The 17527-nt window shown below is 43.8% G+C and overlaps 2 protein-coding genes across 5 annotated transcripts; one reads left to right on the forward strand and one right to left on the reverse strand.

The window, feature by feature from the left end:
- Positions 1–4555: 4555 nt before the first annotated feature.
- Positions 4556–10094, forward strand: LOC103639455 (QWRF motif-containing protein 2). The gene is made up of 6 exons (XM_008662204.4): positions 4556–6053; positions 7831–7950; positions 8061–8177; positions 8257–8346; positions 9341–9448; positions 9536–10094. Exons 1-6 carry the CDS (start codon positions 4920–4922, stop codon positions 9602–9604), a joined length of 1638 nt encoding a protein of 545 aa, XP_008660426.2. The 5' UTR covers positions 4556–4919; the 3' UTR covers positions 9605–10094.
- Positions 10095–12064: 1970 nt separating this feature from the next.
- LOC100280048 (putative phototropic-responsive NPH3 family protein) lies at positions 12065–17106 on the reverse strand. 4 transcript variants are annotated; one of them, XM_020543631.2, is made up of 6 exons: positions 16993–17106; positions 16403–16479; positions 15686–16284; positions 14564–14633; positions 13087–14247; positions 12065–12921 (listed from the first exon to the last, which is right to left on the reverse strand). In XM_020543631.2, the coding sequence occupies exons 3-6, from the start codon at positions 15745–15747 to the stop codon at positions 12340–12342; spliced, it is 1875 nt and encodes a 624-aa protein (XP_020399220.1). In that variant the 5' UTR covers positions 15748–16284; positions 16403–16479; positions 16993–17106; the 3' UTR covers positions 12065–12339. The 4 variants fall into 4 exon arrangements, with proteins under 4 accessions (XP_020399220.1, XP_008658516.1, XP_035818115.1 ...); XM_008660294.4 differs by having other exon boundaries at positions 16625–17077; NM_001152989.1 differs by lacking the exon at positions 16993–17106 and adding an exon at positions 16611–16829 and having other exon boundaries at positions 12084–12921.
- Positions 17107–17527: the final 421 nt, after the last annotated feature.

Raw genomic sequence — 17527 nt, forward strand, 5'->3', positions numbered from 1 at the left:
AATCTAAAAGCTCAATTACACTCTTTGTTCAAGTATCTACAATTTAATAAAGTTAACTTTTGCGACACTGTATTTTATATATAACATGGAAATATCTGGTATCATCAATATTGATATTGTACTCTCTCCGTTTTTTTTATTTATCGCGTTTTAGTTCAAAAGTAAACTAGGCGCCGACAAATATTCGATAACGGAAGTAGTATAAGTTAGTCAAACGTGAAAAAATACGTTAGCTTGATACCGTGTTCGGATCCTAAAATACTTTAGTCAATTGCATAATACTTTAGTCGATTGCACCGTTTCTTTTCCGTTGCCTACTATGCATGATACTTTAGTAAACGAACCTAAAATTCCTATTAGTATACATATAGCCAAGGCGGCCTCCATATATAGTACAGTACTTCTTCTGCGGGACTGTGGCCATACTCATGTAGTCACATGTAACGCAACAACGCGCAGTGCCAGTATCTGTCTTTTTTTAGTCGAGGATAAAAACAACTCGGTCTGCCGGGAAAGCCACATGGCTATGTGATTTATGTGTGCGCCCGCCATAAATTTTTTTTTTATATAGCGACCGATCTGGAGTCCATTGCTGGGTCAGGAAATTGGCATGTGTGATTGACGTTTAGGCCCGCCTCATCCATGCATGCATGTGGCTTGTTAATTGTTGGTCGGAATGCCGGCTTGTGGTTCCCCCAGAAACATCGCCAATGTGCTATAGGCCCTGTTTGGCACAGTTTATTTTCAGCTTCTTCACAAATTTAAGCTGAAGTCATGCCAAACAGGCAGCTTCTGCAGCAGCTTATCAGTTCAGCTGCTTCTCAAAATGAACTAAAAGCAGCCAACAAGCAGAAGCTGCTTTTTACCAGCTTATCAGATAAGCTGCTTTTTCAACAAGCAGCAGCTGTCCCAAACAGGGCCATAGTTTGCGCCCTATGACTGCTAGCTAGACGCCCACTTGATGGTTGTTACAACAATTTAAAACACACACTCAGTCAAAGGCTTGCATGTCAACACTACTAGCTCTGTAACTTATGTTGGACAGCAGTCGCAGACTAAGCTAGCAGCAGGCAAATTTATATAGTTTCTGTAATTTTTTTTGTTTATTCACTCTTTTTTTTTTGCACAACAAGTTAGCTAGACAACGGAGTTTCGCAGACAAAGATAGCTCAATGTTAGGATTCCTTATGACATGCTATCCGGCTATCCCCAGGAGAACGTGTATACAAATACTTATAATAATACTACTTAAGTACTATAAATAGAATAGAGTTTAAATATAAGTATCGAGCAAATGTTCAAAACCACCCTTTCCAAATGAACGTTACTCGACAGTCCTTTCTCCTACGGTTTGACATCCTCTTGCAATCTAGCTAGCCGGCCCCTCTCGTTTAGTGGTTCCTGCTGGAGCTGGACCTCACACAAAACACACTGTCAAGAAAAGCAGGCGTTAGGAAGGTTAGATGCTAAGCAAGCATGCGATTAGGAAAAGAAAGTGCCTGCCCGAGGACGACTCCTTAGCGAGAATACTGTAGTCGCCTCGAGACACGTCTTGGCAGGCCGGCATGACAGAGGGATTATTCTAGGGAGCTAACACGCTGCAAAGTGCAGTTCCAAGCTGTTGTTAAAAAGCTACTGTTTACCTATAAAACGAAACAAAGGGTGCAACATATAAAAAAAAGACCTATTGCCAAAGTTTTTTTTACGTGAATCGGGTGTAAGAAAAGGATAAATCAAAGCAAACCTTCTCCCCCCATACTAATAATTATATAAAGAGATTGTCTTCGAACCTGCAATCAGTAATTATAAACCTTCTCACCATTACAATATGATGTTCTTATACACATATGCTGCCCGCAATGAATCGTACGTCTAGGCTGTGTATGGTTTAAGCGTACATGGAATTAATGGCTGATGCTAGCTTATGGCTGTTCATGACGAAGAAACCAGAACTTCGTGAAATTTATTTCCTTTTTCACATGCTGCATAGTTATCACAATTATTCTAGCAGTCATGATAACACTTTTTCTATACATATTATATAGAAAGCAACTAACTGATGAGTGGTGGTAATATCTGCTGACTTCCGAGGGTGATCTTCGTTCCTCATGGGTCACATAAGCAATCATATTAGTACAAAAGACCGGATAATTAAAAAATAGCTATTGCCTATAATAAAGAGATCTTACAGGACACCCATATCTGAGAATTTCGGAGATTCAGTACAAAAGTTTGAGATAGAGAACTTACCTATCGAAAAGGCCAGCTTTCCCCTGCTTGCTTTTTGGCGCAATCCACGGCTGTTTCTATCATTTAATTTGTGCAGAAATTCAGAAGATATATAATGTATGCATGATCACAGTTTAGCCTAACATATGTTTCAAAGTAGTCTGGGTTGTAGGCAGGGGCGGACCGACGTTTAGAGTAGTGGGACATGCCCCCACACAATTTTTTAGTTTAGTGGACTTTTTATCTTATTTACTATAATCACAAAAGTTTCTTTATAATTAACCCTTCATTTAGGTCTCTATTCAGATTTTTGGTTGGGTCCGTCCCTGGCTGTAGGTCACCGTTAGTTCTCCGGAAATGGAGTTTTGTTCATATCAATTTTATAGGCTATGTGAATATATATATGATGTGTACTACATGGAAGCTTTTTGTTAAGGGTATGTAGTTCTGGTGGGTCGTCCATCAAGAAAAAGGTTGGTTTGTGATTAATGATCATATATGTTATTCAATAATTGTGACGTTTAATCTAAGTAAGCTGGGACCCGCTAAGGAATCGAGGTCGCAAATAGCCATCAGCACCAAAGCACGTATATAGTGCATGTGTGTGGTGCAAGCGCATGAGGTGGACTCGTCTTATCGGCATATATATCGATCAAATCGTGAACCAATCGGAGCGTCTCCAACCACAAAACCAACTCGTTAATCAGTCCACTGTTCGGTTAGAATCATGCGTGCCGTGATGGCTTTAACGTCTTTAATAACACCGTCCCAAAGAGCATTTGTTCGGCGTTTGCATTAAATACTAACCGGAGAGATTTTCATTTTCCTATGGTGTTTCTTTTTTAGAAGGAAAGATAACATTTACTCTTCAACCACTTCCTAGCTAGTAGACTGTATGATGATTCAGTAGTGCACTAGTGCGAGACTGCGAGCAAGGCATGTTCCTGCTTTTAAATAAGTGATTCTATCACATATATGGTTCATAAAATGGACGGTTTATAGTACACAAATAACTAACTATTAGCTCATTTTATTTTTAATGAAATGTGCACCGTGATTTGTCATTTTTTTGTCTTCTTAATTAACTCTTATTAGCCTTCTATTTGAGTTTTGTGCATCTACAAAATTATTGAATTAGATTAATAAACACTATATGTAGTAACGAACTCGGATGAATACATGTTAGGAAACAATCTGTTTATGAATTTCCATATTGATATATAGGTAATGGACAAACAATTTAATAAACCTTGCTAAAAGTGTATGTACCGTTACTTCAATGACACCCTAAACTATTAGTACTAGTACCCTAGTAGATAACTCAAGTTTAGCTAACCTAAACCTACCTAAGCTCCTCAACTCCCGTAATGCTTTTATCTCAAAACCAAACCAACCGATACCTATATAATTTCCTTTTTAGCCTAATATCTTGACCTGCTATTCGTCTTGAACTGTTTGTCCACTCCAATCCACAATTGTACAGATTCCATTTTTCTGATACTTTTGGCGGTATTAAAGGTCATGTCATTGCAATTCGCTCATTCGATATGTGTATCATTGTCAACTTCTTTTTTTATAAAATAAAACTATAATACTTTCTTCATTCTTCACTCCAAACTGTAAGTTGTTTTTTTTTTCTAGATACATATTTTTTCCACACACATGGATATAATATATGCTTCCTTCGTTTTTTTGTATGTGTCGCGTTTTAATTTAAAAAATAAACAAAGAATGGAGGTAATACAATAATACATTATATGCATAACAAACGTTACGTGACTTAAAAAATTAGACCCTTGTAATGCAAAAACATAGAGAGTAGCTAAAATGTGCACCACAGTTCTAATCATTTGAATCTGAAGTTTCATATTTTCGGCTTGCATGCTTTTGTGGAATGACAACGAGCAAAACAGAGTAGAGAATCCAAGTTGTTCGTCTTGATTCAGCCATGTGCACACGTGTTGCTTTCCAGCTATAGTAGTAATAAATTGTTCAAACAGAAACCATCATTTCTTTCATGTTTTTCTTCTCTAATAAATACTGTAGGAGTAGCCCTTATCATGTCCTATATAGCAAACCAACCCACGAAGCAACTGTTCCTTCAACAACCGTTGTCACCGAATCCACGTTTTTTACATGCTACCCCACTGAGAATGTGATGCACCAGAATCGTCTGTGGAAACATTTTAACAAACTTTTTTCTTTGAAAAAGAGAAAATCGAAAGAAAAAAGGCCACACACCGCTGAGCAGTCTCACCCTCCCTGAGATGCTGGGGACAGCGTCATGGCCACACCACTCCCACACAGGCGCGTCGCAAGCGCAGGGCAGAAGAATCAGCTGCCCAACCCAAGCAAAGATCACCGATAACCGAAGCAAGTCACAGAAGCGAGCAAAACAACTGCAAAAGCAGCGAGAGGAGTGGGGGGTGGTGGGAATAAAAAAAAAAACTCAAGCAAAATCCCCACTTCACTACTCTCCCTCAAACTGTAAACACTGCTTCACCAGTTCGCTGCTTCTCCTCGTCCTCGCAGGCGCGTCGATCCGGAGGGCGCCCGCCGCCGCCGGCGGGAGCGGAGGCCCGAGCAGGAGCGGGACTGGGGCCGGCGAATCTGGAGCCCGGCGGACCTGCATTGCCGCGAGACCGCCGCGCGTAGGCAGATCTCCCCCCGTCCCCTGCCGCAGCACCGGCATGGTGGCTGCCGCGGCGGCGGCCACCGCGCCAGATCCGGCCCGCCCCTCGCGCCCGCCGCTCACGCCGGCGCTCGACAAGCCCAACTCCGCCGCCGCGCGGAGGAACTCGCGCTCCAACAAGCCCGTGTCCTCGAGGTACCTGCCCGCCGCCGCGTCCCCGGCCTCCTCCACCTCGTCGTCTTCCTCGTCCTCGTCCTCGTCCCGCCGCTCCCTCTCCGCGCAGCGCGCCCGGTCGTCCACCCCGCCGCCGCAGCACTCCACGTCGCCCACCACCACCGCCTCGGCAGCGGCAACCGCCACCGCGACCACGATGCGGAGCCTCTCCGTGTCGTTCCAGGGGGAGTCCTTCTTCTACAAGACGTCGCGCGCGCCGCGGGCCTCGTCGCCGTCCTCACCGGCAGCGCGCCGCGGGCCCACGCCGGAGCGCCGGAAGAGCGTCTCCTCCGTGCCGGAGGCCGAGAACGCGCGGCCGCCGGGACGGTGGCCGGCGGCGAAGCCCAAGGCGTCGGACCCGCTCGCCCGCAGCCTTGACTGCAGCCTCGACCGCAAGGACTCCATCCTCGCCGCCGTCCACCTCCTCCGCCGCTCTATGGCCTTCGACTCCACGACGTCTCTCTCGCCGTCCGACCCGGCCGCTGCAGCCGCTCCAGACCTCTACGCGTCCTCTGACACCGACAGCGTCTCCTCTGGTAGCAACTCGGGTGCCAGTGATCCGCCGCGCCGGGGCATCAGCGTGCCGGCGAGATTCTGGCAGGAAACCAACAGCCGCCTGCGCCGGCTTCCAGAGCCCGGACTGCCACTACCGTCGTCTGGCAGAAGGTCGTTTTCAGACAGCCCAATGTCACCCAGGCTGCCAGGTCGGTCCCCGTCTCCATGCCGTGGAAGCAGGGGCGGTGCGAGTCCATCGAGAGGGCGCAGTGGGGAGGCATCGCCAAATGGGCATATGGTGCAGGCTCCAGCAAACGCGCCATCTATCATCAGCTTTGCAGCAGAGGTGAGAAGGGCGAAAAAGGGGGAAAACAGAATCGAGGAGGCACACAGATTGAGGCTACTGGACAATCGGTATTTGCAGTGGCGATGCATCAATGCTCGGACGGATGCGACGCTTCTGGTGCAGAGCTTCACTGCTGAGGTAAATCAAACCTTGATGTTGATACTATGTTTATCCATGTTTTTCACTTTATGTATTGTACGTAAGGGTGGTAGGGTGGTAATAGATCATGATCTAAATGTTTCTTCACAATAAAATAGGATCCTTAATAAATTTTAGTTCAAAAATGAATAGGAATAGAGCCCGATCCTAATCCCATTCGATCCTTAAATTTTATAGTGTAAAATTTAGAGCCCATTGCCACCCCTTTATGTCTTGTGTTCTATTAATAGTTAAACTCAGAGGGATAAAAATTAATAATAGGTAAACTAGAGAGGAATCAAGTAATAGTTAAAAAAATCAGTTCCATGTAATGTTATTTGCCTAAACATTGTCTTAGGACGGAGTGTTCAATTCATCTTAAGTAATACTTGCAGCATGAGACAAAATATTTTTTCTGCATTCTCCTCTCTTAGTAATTAGTAACATTGCCTTTGTGAAGGTTGTAGGAGCACGTGAAGAAATTTCCTAGTTGGGGACCACAGGACTTTGGCCTTGCTTGCTATGTTTACGGTTATTGCATTGGAAGATTGGGGTGGATATGTGCTAGGTGCGAAGCTAGAGCAAAGTTGATGGGTTTGTGGCACTTCGTTGCTGTTGACCGCTGGCTGGCATATAGGGTGAAAAACTGATGGTAATAATTGAGTTTTGATCTGGGCCTGGGTGGAGCTGCACCCCAGTCCACAACATAGATCCTATCCCTGAAGTGTGCGCTAAAAGAGAACAAAAGGAGTTATCAATATGTTGATCATTATTATTTTCTAAGGTTGAATTTTGGCAACACTAGGTGTAGATAGTGAACAATCATGACAAAACTTCCAACTATGGATACAAGTTCCACATATATACAATATGTGAAATAGCTGGCTAAAATTTGTTCCTTGGTGATTTTCAGCGAGAAATTGTAAATTAGGGTGTTATCTAGAGTTCTAGACATGCATAGGTAATAGGTTTCATTCTGAGTAAATATCTCTAAGCATATACTGCGTTAACTAGGTTCAAATGCAATATCTTGCCATGCCCACACTTTCTCTTTATTGTTTTATTGGAACCCAAACATACCTAAATTCCACTTTTATCTTGTTATTAATACAATTCTTTGTGTCTTCTTTGGTGCATACCCTAGCCACTTTTCTGTACCATTAAGTTATGAAAGGGTACCATGCTATTTCACTACCATACATACTGCTAGAGAAGGAATCACTATTGCAACTTTTTTTCTTGTGGGCAAATCACTATTGCAACTTATGTTAATAACTTGTTGAGTGGGAAGAAATGGTGCCAAGCTAGAATGCCAGATATACAATGTAGCATGGCAGTTACCTGGATAACTTGGTCCCTGGAACAAAAGGAAAAGATCTTGTAGAATAATTCCTTGAATGACAGTATTCTATGCACTATGCACAACACAAGCCATCAATATACCTGTTGTACACGTATTGTGATTACTTGCATGATTTAAGACTTTAATACATCACGCCATCACGGTGTATTGTCAAATTCTACGCTGACTCTCTGAGTCTAGTCGCGTGAAACCCCTCTTCAGTCTAGTGTGCTTTCTGCTTACAACCCAATGCTAGATTGGATGGTGGTTCATCTCTTACGGTGAAATATAGTGTAATTATTCAATTTGCTATGTTGCAAAATAATGTATTAAATCTGGATATTAATGTATAAATGAACTTGATGAAGATATGCAGATTTTTTACACTGCAATACTCTGACTGCAAATATACAAACAACTGCTCCTTTTTTTCAGAAAACTCTCCACAGTGCATGGAAAGAAATATCAAGATTGCGTGACAATGTCAGTACCAAAAGGAGCAGACTCCAGCTTCAAAAGCAAAAACTCAAGCTGTTTGCTATTCTTAGGAGGCAGGCAAGTGATGCTATATTGTTGTTTAAACTGTTTATGTGCTTTGCACTAGGATTTCTTATTACCGCTTGACTTTGTATAGCTTATATATCTCTTCCATTTGACATGTTCAGATGTCATTTCTAGAGGACTGGTCTCATATCGAAAAACATCATTCAAGTGCTTTATCAGCAGCAATCAAAGCTCTGAAGGCTAGTACTCTACGTCTTCCAGTTGTTGATGGTGCAAAGGTTGGCAACTGACTGATCAAGTCTAATTATGTAGCATTATTTGGTATTCACAAACTGATACTCACCTATCTCTGTTCAGGCTGATGCACTAGCTGTGAAGGAAGCAGTTAACTCAGCAGTGGATGTAATGAACACAATGACATCATCAATATGTAATTTGCTGTCTAAGGTGTGTATATTTCTCCCTATCTTCCTACAGAGCTTCGATACATTTTCGGATTTTCCTTCCCTTGAATCATCTCTTATTATATCGTATCAATGGAAAAAAATCCTCAATCCCAAATCGGAAAATGTTTCCAAATAAATATATGCTCCACCCTGTCCTAAATTGGAAATGCCTCTAGATAAACAGTCTTTATGCTCCAGCTTGATGGATTGTTTTGTTCATACAGAAATTTGTATTGATTATCAACATTATGGCTGTATTTTGTAAAATGTAATGGCGAGGACAATGTTTTTGGTGTATTTTGTAGTAATTGTGCAGCTTGATGTCCTCTGATTTCAATACCAGTGCATTTTCATCTCTCCTGATGTGATATACATGTGTATAGGGGTGGTAATGGATCATGATCTAAATGTTTCTTCATAATAAGTTAGGACCTTCAATAAATTTTAGTTCAAAAATGAATAAGAATAGAGTCTGATCCTAATCCGATTTTGATCCTTAAATTTTATAGTGTAAAATTTAGAGTCCATTACCACCCCTATTTGTGTCCAATGTTCTGATTCATTTAATTGTTCTGTGTACGGACTGTTTAACTACAGATCGTGGTCTATGTAACATTGCGATACATTCTGAAGTTTATAACTTCAAATTAAACCAGGCTTACGTTGTGGTTTTCAGAAAATAAAAGGCAGGGCAGTGACGTGGACTTTGTTCTCAGCGAACAATTGTTCCATTGGCTGCTGAAATATGATATCACCGTTTCCTGGCTAAATAAGTAGCTTACATTGTCTGCTCAAATCTTTGGCAATGTATTGTTCATTTTAATGGTTGTAGTGACCGTAAATAGAAACTATGGATTCATTGCCTGCTCTATTAGTGATGTGATTCATTGCTTCATGAACTAAGCTTAACAGGCATTTAGTCTTACATGGGCACACATTACATGTTGATGTCTAATATTTACTGCAGAAACTAATGATACATTATTCATCTTCAGGTCGAGGGAACAAGCTCTGTGGTGTCTGAGCTTTCTAAACTTGCAACACAAGAACAAATGTTGTTGGACCAATCAAAGGATCTCTTGTCCACGGTTGCAGCAATACATGTAGGGCTTCTTCTATGATCATTCTTACTCAATTTCCACAGTGCACTTGTATATAACTCGGTGTTAATTATCTGTTTGGAAAAACAGGTAAAAAACTGCAGTTTGCAAACTCATATGCTACAGCGAAACCAAAAGCAGAGCCCGGCACAGTTGTAGATCAGTTTGCCCTCGCCACATTGGGTGGTCACTAACAACATCACACGGCCTCATGTTTTCTCACCGGAGACTGTGCCTACAGGTAATAAAAAGCTGTAACCATTTGTTGGGTGTGAAGCGTTTCCTAATCTGCTCGGTCGACCTCACTGAGTGTAGCTGATTCGTGTAATTGTTTGAGTGCATATCAACCATAGAAGCGGCCCCTGCTCGCCGCAATTGGTGTATACAGAAACCCCTAGCCTTGACCCAAAGATAAGCTTCCTGTAGATATGAAAAGAGCTTGTCGTTTGCGTGCTTGCTCTTCTGTGTGGAGTGCTCGAGTGGTGATGAGTGTTTGTATTGTGTAAGGGAGACGGTTGCTGGCTTGATACAGGTGTCTCATTGCAAAATCAACAAGTTGTTTCTCCTGACTTGCTCATGGAATCACAGTATCTGCTTTGATGCATACTGATTCCTGAAAGAGTATAAATCTATCTCTTAGCGCTGTAAAGATTCTGCTTGCTGCATGGGCCGTCAAACGTTTGTTGCGGTCTTTGGTGTCAAGTTTAGGGCCGTGGCTGCAACAACTGCTTTGGGCTTGTTGTTTTTATGGTTATGCTGATCCAGTTGGGATGCAATGCAACAAAGTGAAAATGAATTTGAATATACCTATCAGTTGTGTGCATGTAGAGTTTTTTTGTTCTTGAAACTTTTCTTAGCTATATGTAAAAATAAATTAGACTTTTTTATATTTTATATAGAAACCGTTAATGGAATAGCTTGCGTTATAGTTTTTTTAGTCTAGAGCATCTCCAACAATGTGCACTAAAAGTGCCCTAAAAATTCAAAATAGATATATTTAATAGAATTTAGGGTACCAACAAAAAATTAAGTTCTAACAGTAAAATCTCAAATCAAGTGATTAACCAAAATTTATTAATCTACTGCGTTCGTTTGGAAAGGAAAGTTTTGTGAAGCATCCGATCGTTTAGATCTAGATATTGGGCAGTCCAATAAGGTGTAGTATATTTTTGGCATTTTAAACCCTAAACCTTGTAAAAATAGGGCAATGTTCGAGCAGTTTTTTTTGTAGTTTGAGCCCTATAATTTAATTTGTGGCACTGCGATAAGTTACTGTTGGAGATGCTTAAAAGAAGATTGCTAGTAAATGGCTTAGGCTATCTCTAGCAAATCTCTTATCAACATCCTCTATGCATCCCCTATTTCAAACCTCTTTCTGTAAATAATATCAAACAATGTCATCTATAATTCCGTGTTCCCTATTTTATACTATCCGCTGGAGACAGTCTTATCCCGTCATTTAAATTCTTGGTTTGAAGGTTTATAGGTTGACAGTCTGAATCCTACAAAAGACGTGCAACTTTGCATCTGAACTAGGGATGGCAACCAGAAATTCCTAATCGGGGAATGTCTCTATGTCCCTACGAGAAGAAAATTTTCCTTCCCCGCGAATACTTATGGAGGAGTTTTTTCTCTCGTTCCCGTTCTAATTAGGAAATTTATTCATATTCCTACTGGAATCCTTCCACGTTAGAAAATACAATATTTAGACAAATTATTAATGATATCAAATCATTATAAATTGAAAAACAAGATTTAAAATTAGAAGATGCATCTACTTTAAAGTTTAGTTTACTATTTTATAATAGGTTATGTATTAAGTTTTTAGTACAATTTTAACATGTTAATGATCTAATTTAGATCGAGAGAAATTAGTAGGGTGGGTAAGCGGGAAATGAGGATGAGGATTATGTTAAGGATATATACCATAGATATTCAAGACACTGCAACAATGTAGGCATTGACTGGTGGGACCAAGTAACTCAGACGGGACTCGGATTTAGACAGAGTACTCGGACTCAGTCGAGGGACTCCGACTTAGACACAAGGAGACTCAGCCTACATGTCAGAACAAGATCACCACGCCTGAACGATGCCTTCGACTTTGAGTAACCTTGAGTGGGCTGGGCTGATATGAACCGTTCAAATTAGCAGACGGCCTAGTGCCATTTCGGGCTACAAGTAGCAGTGGTAATAGATCACGACCAAATGTTTCTTCACGATTTGTTAGGACCCTAAATAAATTTTAGTTCAAAAATAAATAGAAATATGGTTTGATCGTAACTTAATCTGAAACTTAAATTTTATAGTGTAAAATTTAGAACTTGTCACCCTTTTTATGAGTACCATATCTGGTTACAGCTTCCGGCACAAGTTCACCCTTTTGATGATCATATCAATGGCAAAGGACGCACCACCTCGTTCATTTTGCATTTGTTCAGCTATAATATGCGGCAATGCTACTATGGTGGTTCGATGACCTGGATACTTGCATTGGTGCCCGATATGGTTTGACACACATAGTTCAGGTTCAGACGTACGTCGATCTGATGGTTTTCCATGTATTAGTCAGCAAAGATTACCCATGCTCAGGATGATGAGTTCAAAAGATCTCACAGCTGCAGAACAGTTTAAGTCTATCAAAGTAGGATTCTTATAACACAACTGCGAGTTCGACATAAACCCAGCAGAGCCCAAGGTCTCATAGGTTTGGAACCTACGTGCTAACAGCATCACCTAACAACGCACGTACCTGGTATTACACCATCCCTACAGGCAGCTACAGACGTGTAAAAAACATGGTCCTGGCTTCTATGCAACACTCGTAATAACAAAGAACAGACGACTGCTAAAACCTAGCTAGTGCTCCTTGAGCATTTCTCTCAGCGGAAGGGCTACGCAGCAGCCGACTTGGCGGCGTTCCTTGCGCGGGTCGTCCTCTTGGGATGCTCCTGGCTGGTCAAGACTGCGACGGCGACGGCGCTGTCGGATGAGTCCGAGCTGCTGCGCTCCCCGGTCTGCCCTTTGCCGGACACCGTTTTCCCGAGCGCCTTCTTTGGTGTCGCCGCGCCAGCGCCACCTTTGGCCACCCTGCCGGTGGCGCCCTTGTTGCCACCGTGGTCCTTGTCCTTCCCCACGACGACCGTACTGGCCGCCGTGTCGCATTTGTCCACCAGCTTCGTCGTCTTGGACAGGCTGAGGTCCTCCACGGCCATGACGCCGTCCCACTCGTCCTCTGTGTTCGTTGTGGCGCCTGACCTTGAGCTCTCGTAGGAGCCGATGCCGATGCTGTCGGCTCGGATGGCGGTGGCTGCGGCACAGGCCCTTGTCTGCTCGTGGTACAGCACCTGCACCACGATCCTCAGAGGCAGGCGCTCGTTCTGCACGGCATGAGCGCACGCGTCGGGCGACAACTTCTTGCAGTCCATCAGGGCACATAGCCTCTTCTTGTCGCTCTTGCCCAAGCTTGGGTGCTCCTGCACAAGGAGAACAACTATGTCAACTCACAGAGTCTTCTATAATCAAGGGAAATGGAATGTCTATCTTAATCCCCATGAAATACTAGTAACAGCAATGTATTTGGAAAAAAAATTTCTTGAACTGTGACAAAGAAATGCCACACAAATGGATGGCAGCAATACCTTCAGATACATATCAATGGCACGATACAGTCCATCATGAACCGGCCTTGAACCTCCCGAAACCGTCTCAGCTAGGCTGAAAAACTTGTAGACCGGTATATTTGGGTCCCTTGCAACCTCTGCGAGATATCCATCGACAGTTTTGGCCACTGCAACCATTGACGCACTAGGAGCAGATACGTGGTCGTTCACCTCACCACCGTTATGTCTCTGGGCATTCTTGCTATCTTGTCTGACAAATTCTTCAACAATGCTAAGAATCAGGTCGATGTCGTAAACGGTGGTATCCCCATCCACCGTAGGGATCAGAAGATCTGACACTGACGCTTCTTCCAGTTGCCGTGCGATGCGCTTCATAAGCTCTTTCCTGCACATCTCTCCACACTTGAGCAAGTTTGTTGCCTTCAGTAACTTCAAGAGGAAGCTGCACGAAACCGAACCTTTCTCGGATGGCAACAGGCATGTGATGGTAACTAGCATAGCCCGAACTTTTGCGTCGCCATGGATCATCGAGACCTTGCTTAGTGACGGGAGCTTCTTGTAAGTGTAGGCTTTAATCGCCGCACCGATCACATCCTTGGGCACCGTACCCTTGGTTTTGACTGCTGTTATGACTTGCTTGTAGGCGTCAATGTCGAGATCTGTCAGATCTTCGACCCACCAATCCTTTGGAACAAACTGCTGCTGCTTGACTCCATTCCATGGCGAATCATGACCATTCTCAACTGTGAGCTTCTTACGGTTGTATGTGTATGACCATTCAACTTTTGAAACGTCAATAGAGGCTTTTGAAGCAACAGAGTCAATGCAGTGGCTGACCAGCTTAAGATCCTCTGCCCAAGGTAAATGAGCCTTTGTTGTACCAAGAACAATTATGGAGTCTTTCCAGCTCCGGTGTATGCTTGAGCTGAGGAAGATATCGATCTTGTAGATCAGATTGCCCTTGTCAACAGTCTCGTTCATCTCCAGGTACTCTGCGGCACAGCGGGCGGCAATCACATTGTAGGCATTGAGTGTGACAATCATGCCATAGCAAAACTTGGCACAGATCTCAAAAGCCTTGGCACCACCAGGAATATCATGGATGTGGATCTCAATATTTTCATCGCCAGTAGTTGGAATCAACTTCTGGAAGCGAGCACACTTGGATAGGAGCGGAAACTGCAAGATTTGACAATGCAAATAAGAATAACAGTGATAAATACACACACTCAAGTGACTGCACAGTGCATAATGAGAACCAAGGAATTAATTAAGTCGCTGGGATGTAAAACCGGAGAAAACAACAATCAGATGACATATTGACATATATGACAAAAACAAGCGTCACCAAGAATCTTCAGCATGGAGACAACTTTGGTAAGAAAATGTAAACCAAATCACACGAAAAAAATTTGATCTCTCACAGCACATGTAGTTTCTACTATAGTCTCACGAAGCATCAGTGGCATATAAATGAAAATAACATGTCACTTACCTTGTGAAGGTAAAACTTTGTAGTCCCTATACGAACAGTGATGTCGCTCACCAATTCAGATGCCGCAATACTGCAAGGATAAACACTTCTCATTAGTAGAGGAGTGAAAATAACAGGAATATAAAAAAAAATTAATGCTTACAAACTGAAAGACGGACTCTGGATTAGTACTTGAATATGATTTTCTTGATAAGCATTAGGATTGCTTACATTCTACAACAGAGACATGGTTAAATTGATAGAATAAAATATGGTACACACAGTAGTACTTCAGATCTCCATACGAAAATCTAATTTTGCTATTCTATACACAATTCGAGGGGGGGGGGTCCTATGGTATTGTATTGTAAAAAAAAAGTCTGTTAGTATATAATGCTAAGCATCAAGCTTTCTAAACTGGATGCTATTCTATACTGCTTGTAAATTGAAAAGCAGTATCCAACCAAGCATTTGTCAAAACAATGAATAAATAATGCTAACGCAAAAAGAACCTTTTCTACAAGAATAAGCCAATACACAATACATAGATGAAGTTGACATGGAACTTTAAATGAAGTATCCTAAAACCAGTTCCGTGATTTGAGTTCCTCTTCTATTTGTTCCTTTCTGTAGTTACAACTACTTTTCCCCCGAAAGTATGGTTCTCTTTGGTATCATGCAGCTGTATCTTAATATGAAACTAGAAAGGTGTAAAGTTTTAAGGCTGAAAGAAACCATATCGGACATGCATGATGCATCATGCATGTATGTATTAAAATATCTGAATGGATTCAACAGGAACACGTAGATAACAGCATCTTGGATAGCATGAACACTCAGGGGGGCTATAAGGTATAAGCTAGGGAATCATATGGGTACTAAAAGCTCGATGAGAACATTATAGCTGCAAGGATAAACACTTCTCATTGGTAGAGGATCTCATGGTGAATAATAGTACTTAATATTGTCAGAGAACAAACTTAAGCATAGACCTGCAGTTGGAACTACATAAAACATAATAACTCAGATAATTTATAATTGAAATAAATATGAAAACCAGTCAGATTTCTGAAAACAACACGAGGATTCAAAGGCGGCATTAAGGAAACAAGGTAAACGAAAGTAGAAGAAGCGATCGATCACCTGACTTCATTCCCATCTCCCTGAAATGTATCCGGATTTGATCCAAGCTTCATGAACTTCATCTTGACCACGAAAGAGGAGCCGCACAGCTTCCCGCTCCTCTAGTCCAATGCTCACGCAGAGACCAGACGTCCAGACCACCACCACCACCACCACTTGTAAGAAGCAAGAACTGCACAGCACCACAACCACTATCCCATACTTGTCCACCGCAGCAACGGCAAATGGCTCAGAGCAGCGAGGCAGCGCACAAGAACAAGTTGCTGCTGCGCCGAGAAGAGAAGACCGAATATTGCAACGTGCCGGAGCCGGCCAGGAGATCGCTCGTACAGCGAAAACAAACAAATAGTGGGGATGGGTTCCGATGCAGCAACAGCGCTGCTGCTTGAAGCGCACTCTAGCGCCCAACCTACTTATGCGGCCGGTGCTGCTGCTATCGTAGGCAGTGAGGGGCCAGAAGGGGGAGGAGCACAAAGTACCTCAGGAGGAGTAAACTAATGTATGGAGCTGGAGTGGAGAGCGGGGCAGTGAACCAGAGGAGGGACACCCACAAAGCACAAAGCCTGCTGCTTGTTTAATTGCTTTGTCCTTCTTGATCTCTGGGGAAAAAAAAGATCAGTATAATTCCTCGCACACCCTCCAGTTTTCTTCCCACCCCCCACTTCCTCGCTCCTAATAAAAGATACCAAGACTCAGAGGGGGATCTCGCGTTATTACCGTATTAAACAACTAGTCAACATTCCTCGCCACACACCGTTCCCCGAGCATGATCTGTCCCTCTCTCCCGGCGATCTCTGCGGCAAGCAACAACGGCAGAAACAAGCGTTAGTGGCGCTCTGCGGCGCAAGTTGGGGGGGGCAGGCAGGAGACACCCAGCATCTATTTTAAATGCAGTGCGGGGGGAGGAGGCAACGGAGAGAGAGACCAAGAACCACTTGCTCGCTCTGGTGATGTGCTTGCGCCGGGGAGAATCTTATCGCCGGCAGCACGCCAAGATCTCGCAGTTTTTTTGCCGAGATCGATCAGATGGCAAGGGAGAGAGACGCGCGCGCCGGGCCAGCAGAAGGGAGGGAATAATAAAAATAACCAGAAACCATATCAAAGGGCAGGGCAGGGCAGGCACTGAGGCACCAGGCACTGCACAATGTGTGAGAGGCGTGCATGAGGCGGCATCGCATCGAGGGTTTATAGCAAACGAGAGGGAAGGCAACAACACAGGCTAGCCAACAAGGCACGCAAGAACAAAGGCAAAGCGAAGGGCAGCGTCAGGCATGGCCCGAGAAAGGGGAGCAGCGTGACCCACCCACCCGAGAAAAAAAAGGGTCCACCCGCGCGCTCCCGGGCAATGGATGGAGCCAGCCACCAATGGTCTGGGTGCCCGGCCTGCTCCCAGCCCCATGAACGCAGTAGTATCATAGTATGTACTAGTACCCGTCCAGTATCCCGCCCGGGGAAGACGAGTGCGCCCCCGCAGATGCGGCGGCCACGTAAGTGCGTGCGTGCGCCGGTCGCGTGCACATGCGGCTGTCCCTCTGCTGCCCCCGCTCGTGTTGGGTGGGACTGGGGGTGGGGGAAAGGACACGGTGGTTTGGCGAGGGAGGGCAATGAGCTAGCAGACCTCAGTGGCCTTGCAGAGGTGTCCTTCTCTCCTCCCGTCTCCCGTCTCCCGTCTCCTTGCAGACCGGCAGCGGCGACTCCCGCGCCTTTTTTTTTTCGCACTGCCTTTCTTGTGCGACCGTGGTAGTAGTACGTACGTGACTGTGCGCTACAGTTTTTGGGTTCCCGTCTTTCCAGCTGCGCGCTACAGGCCATGGAATGGAATGCGCCGCAGAGGAGTAGCCG

Source organism: Zea mays, chromosome 9 (assembly GCF_902167145.1).
Source record: "Zea mays cultivar B73 chromosome 9, Zm-B73-REFERENCE-NAM-5.0, whole genome shotgun sequence".
In the NCBI taxonomy this organism is placed as follows: Eukaryota; Viridiplantae; Streptophyta; class Magnoliopsida; order Poales; family Poaceae; genus Zea; species Zea mays.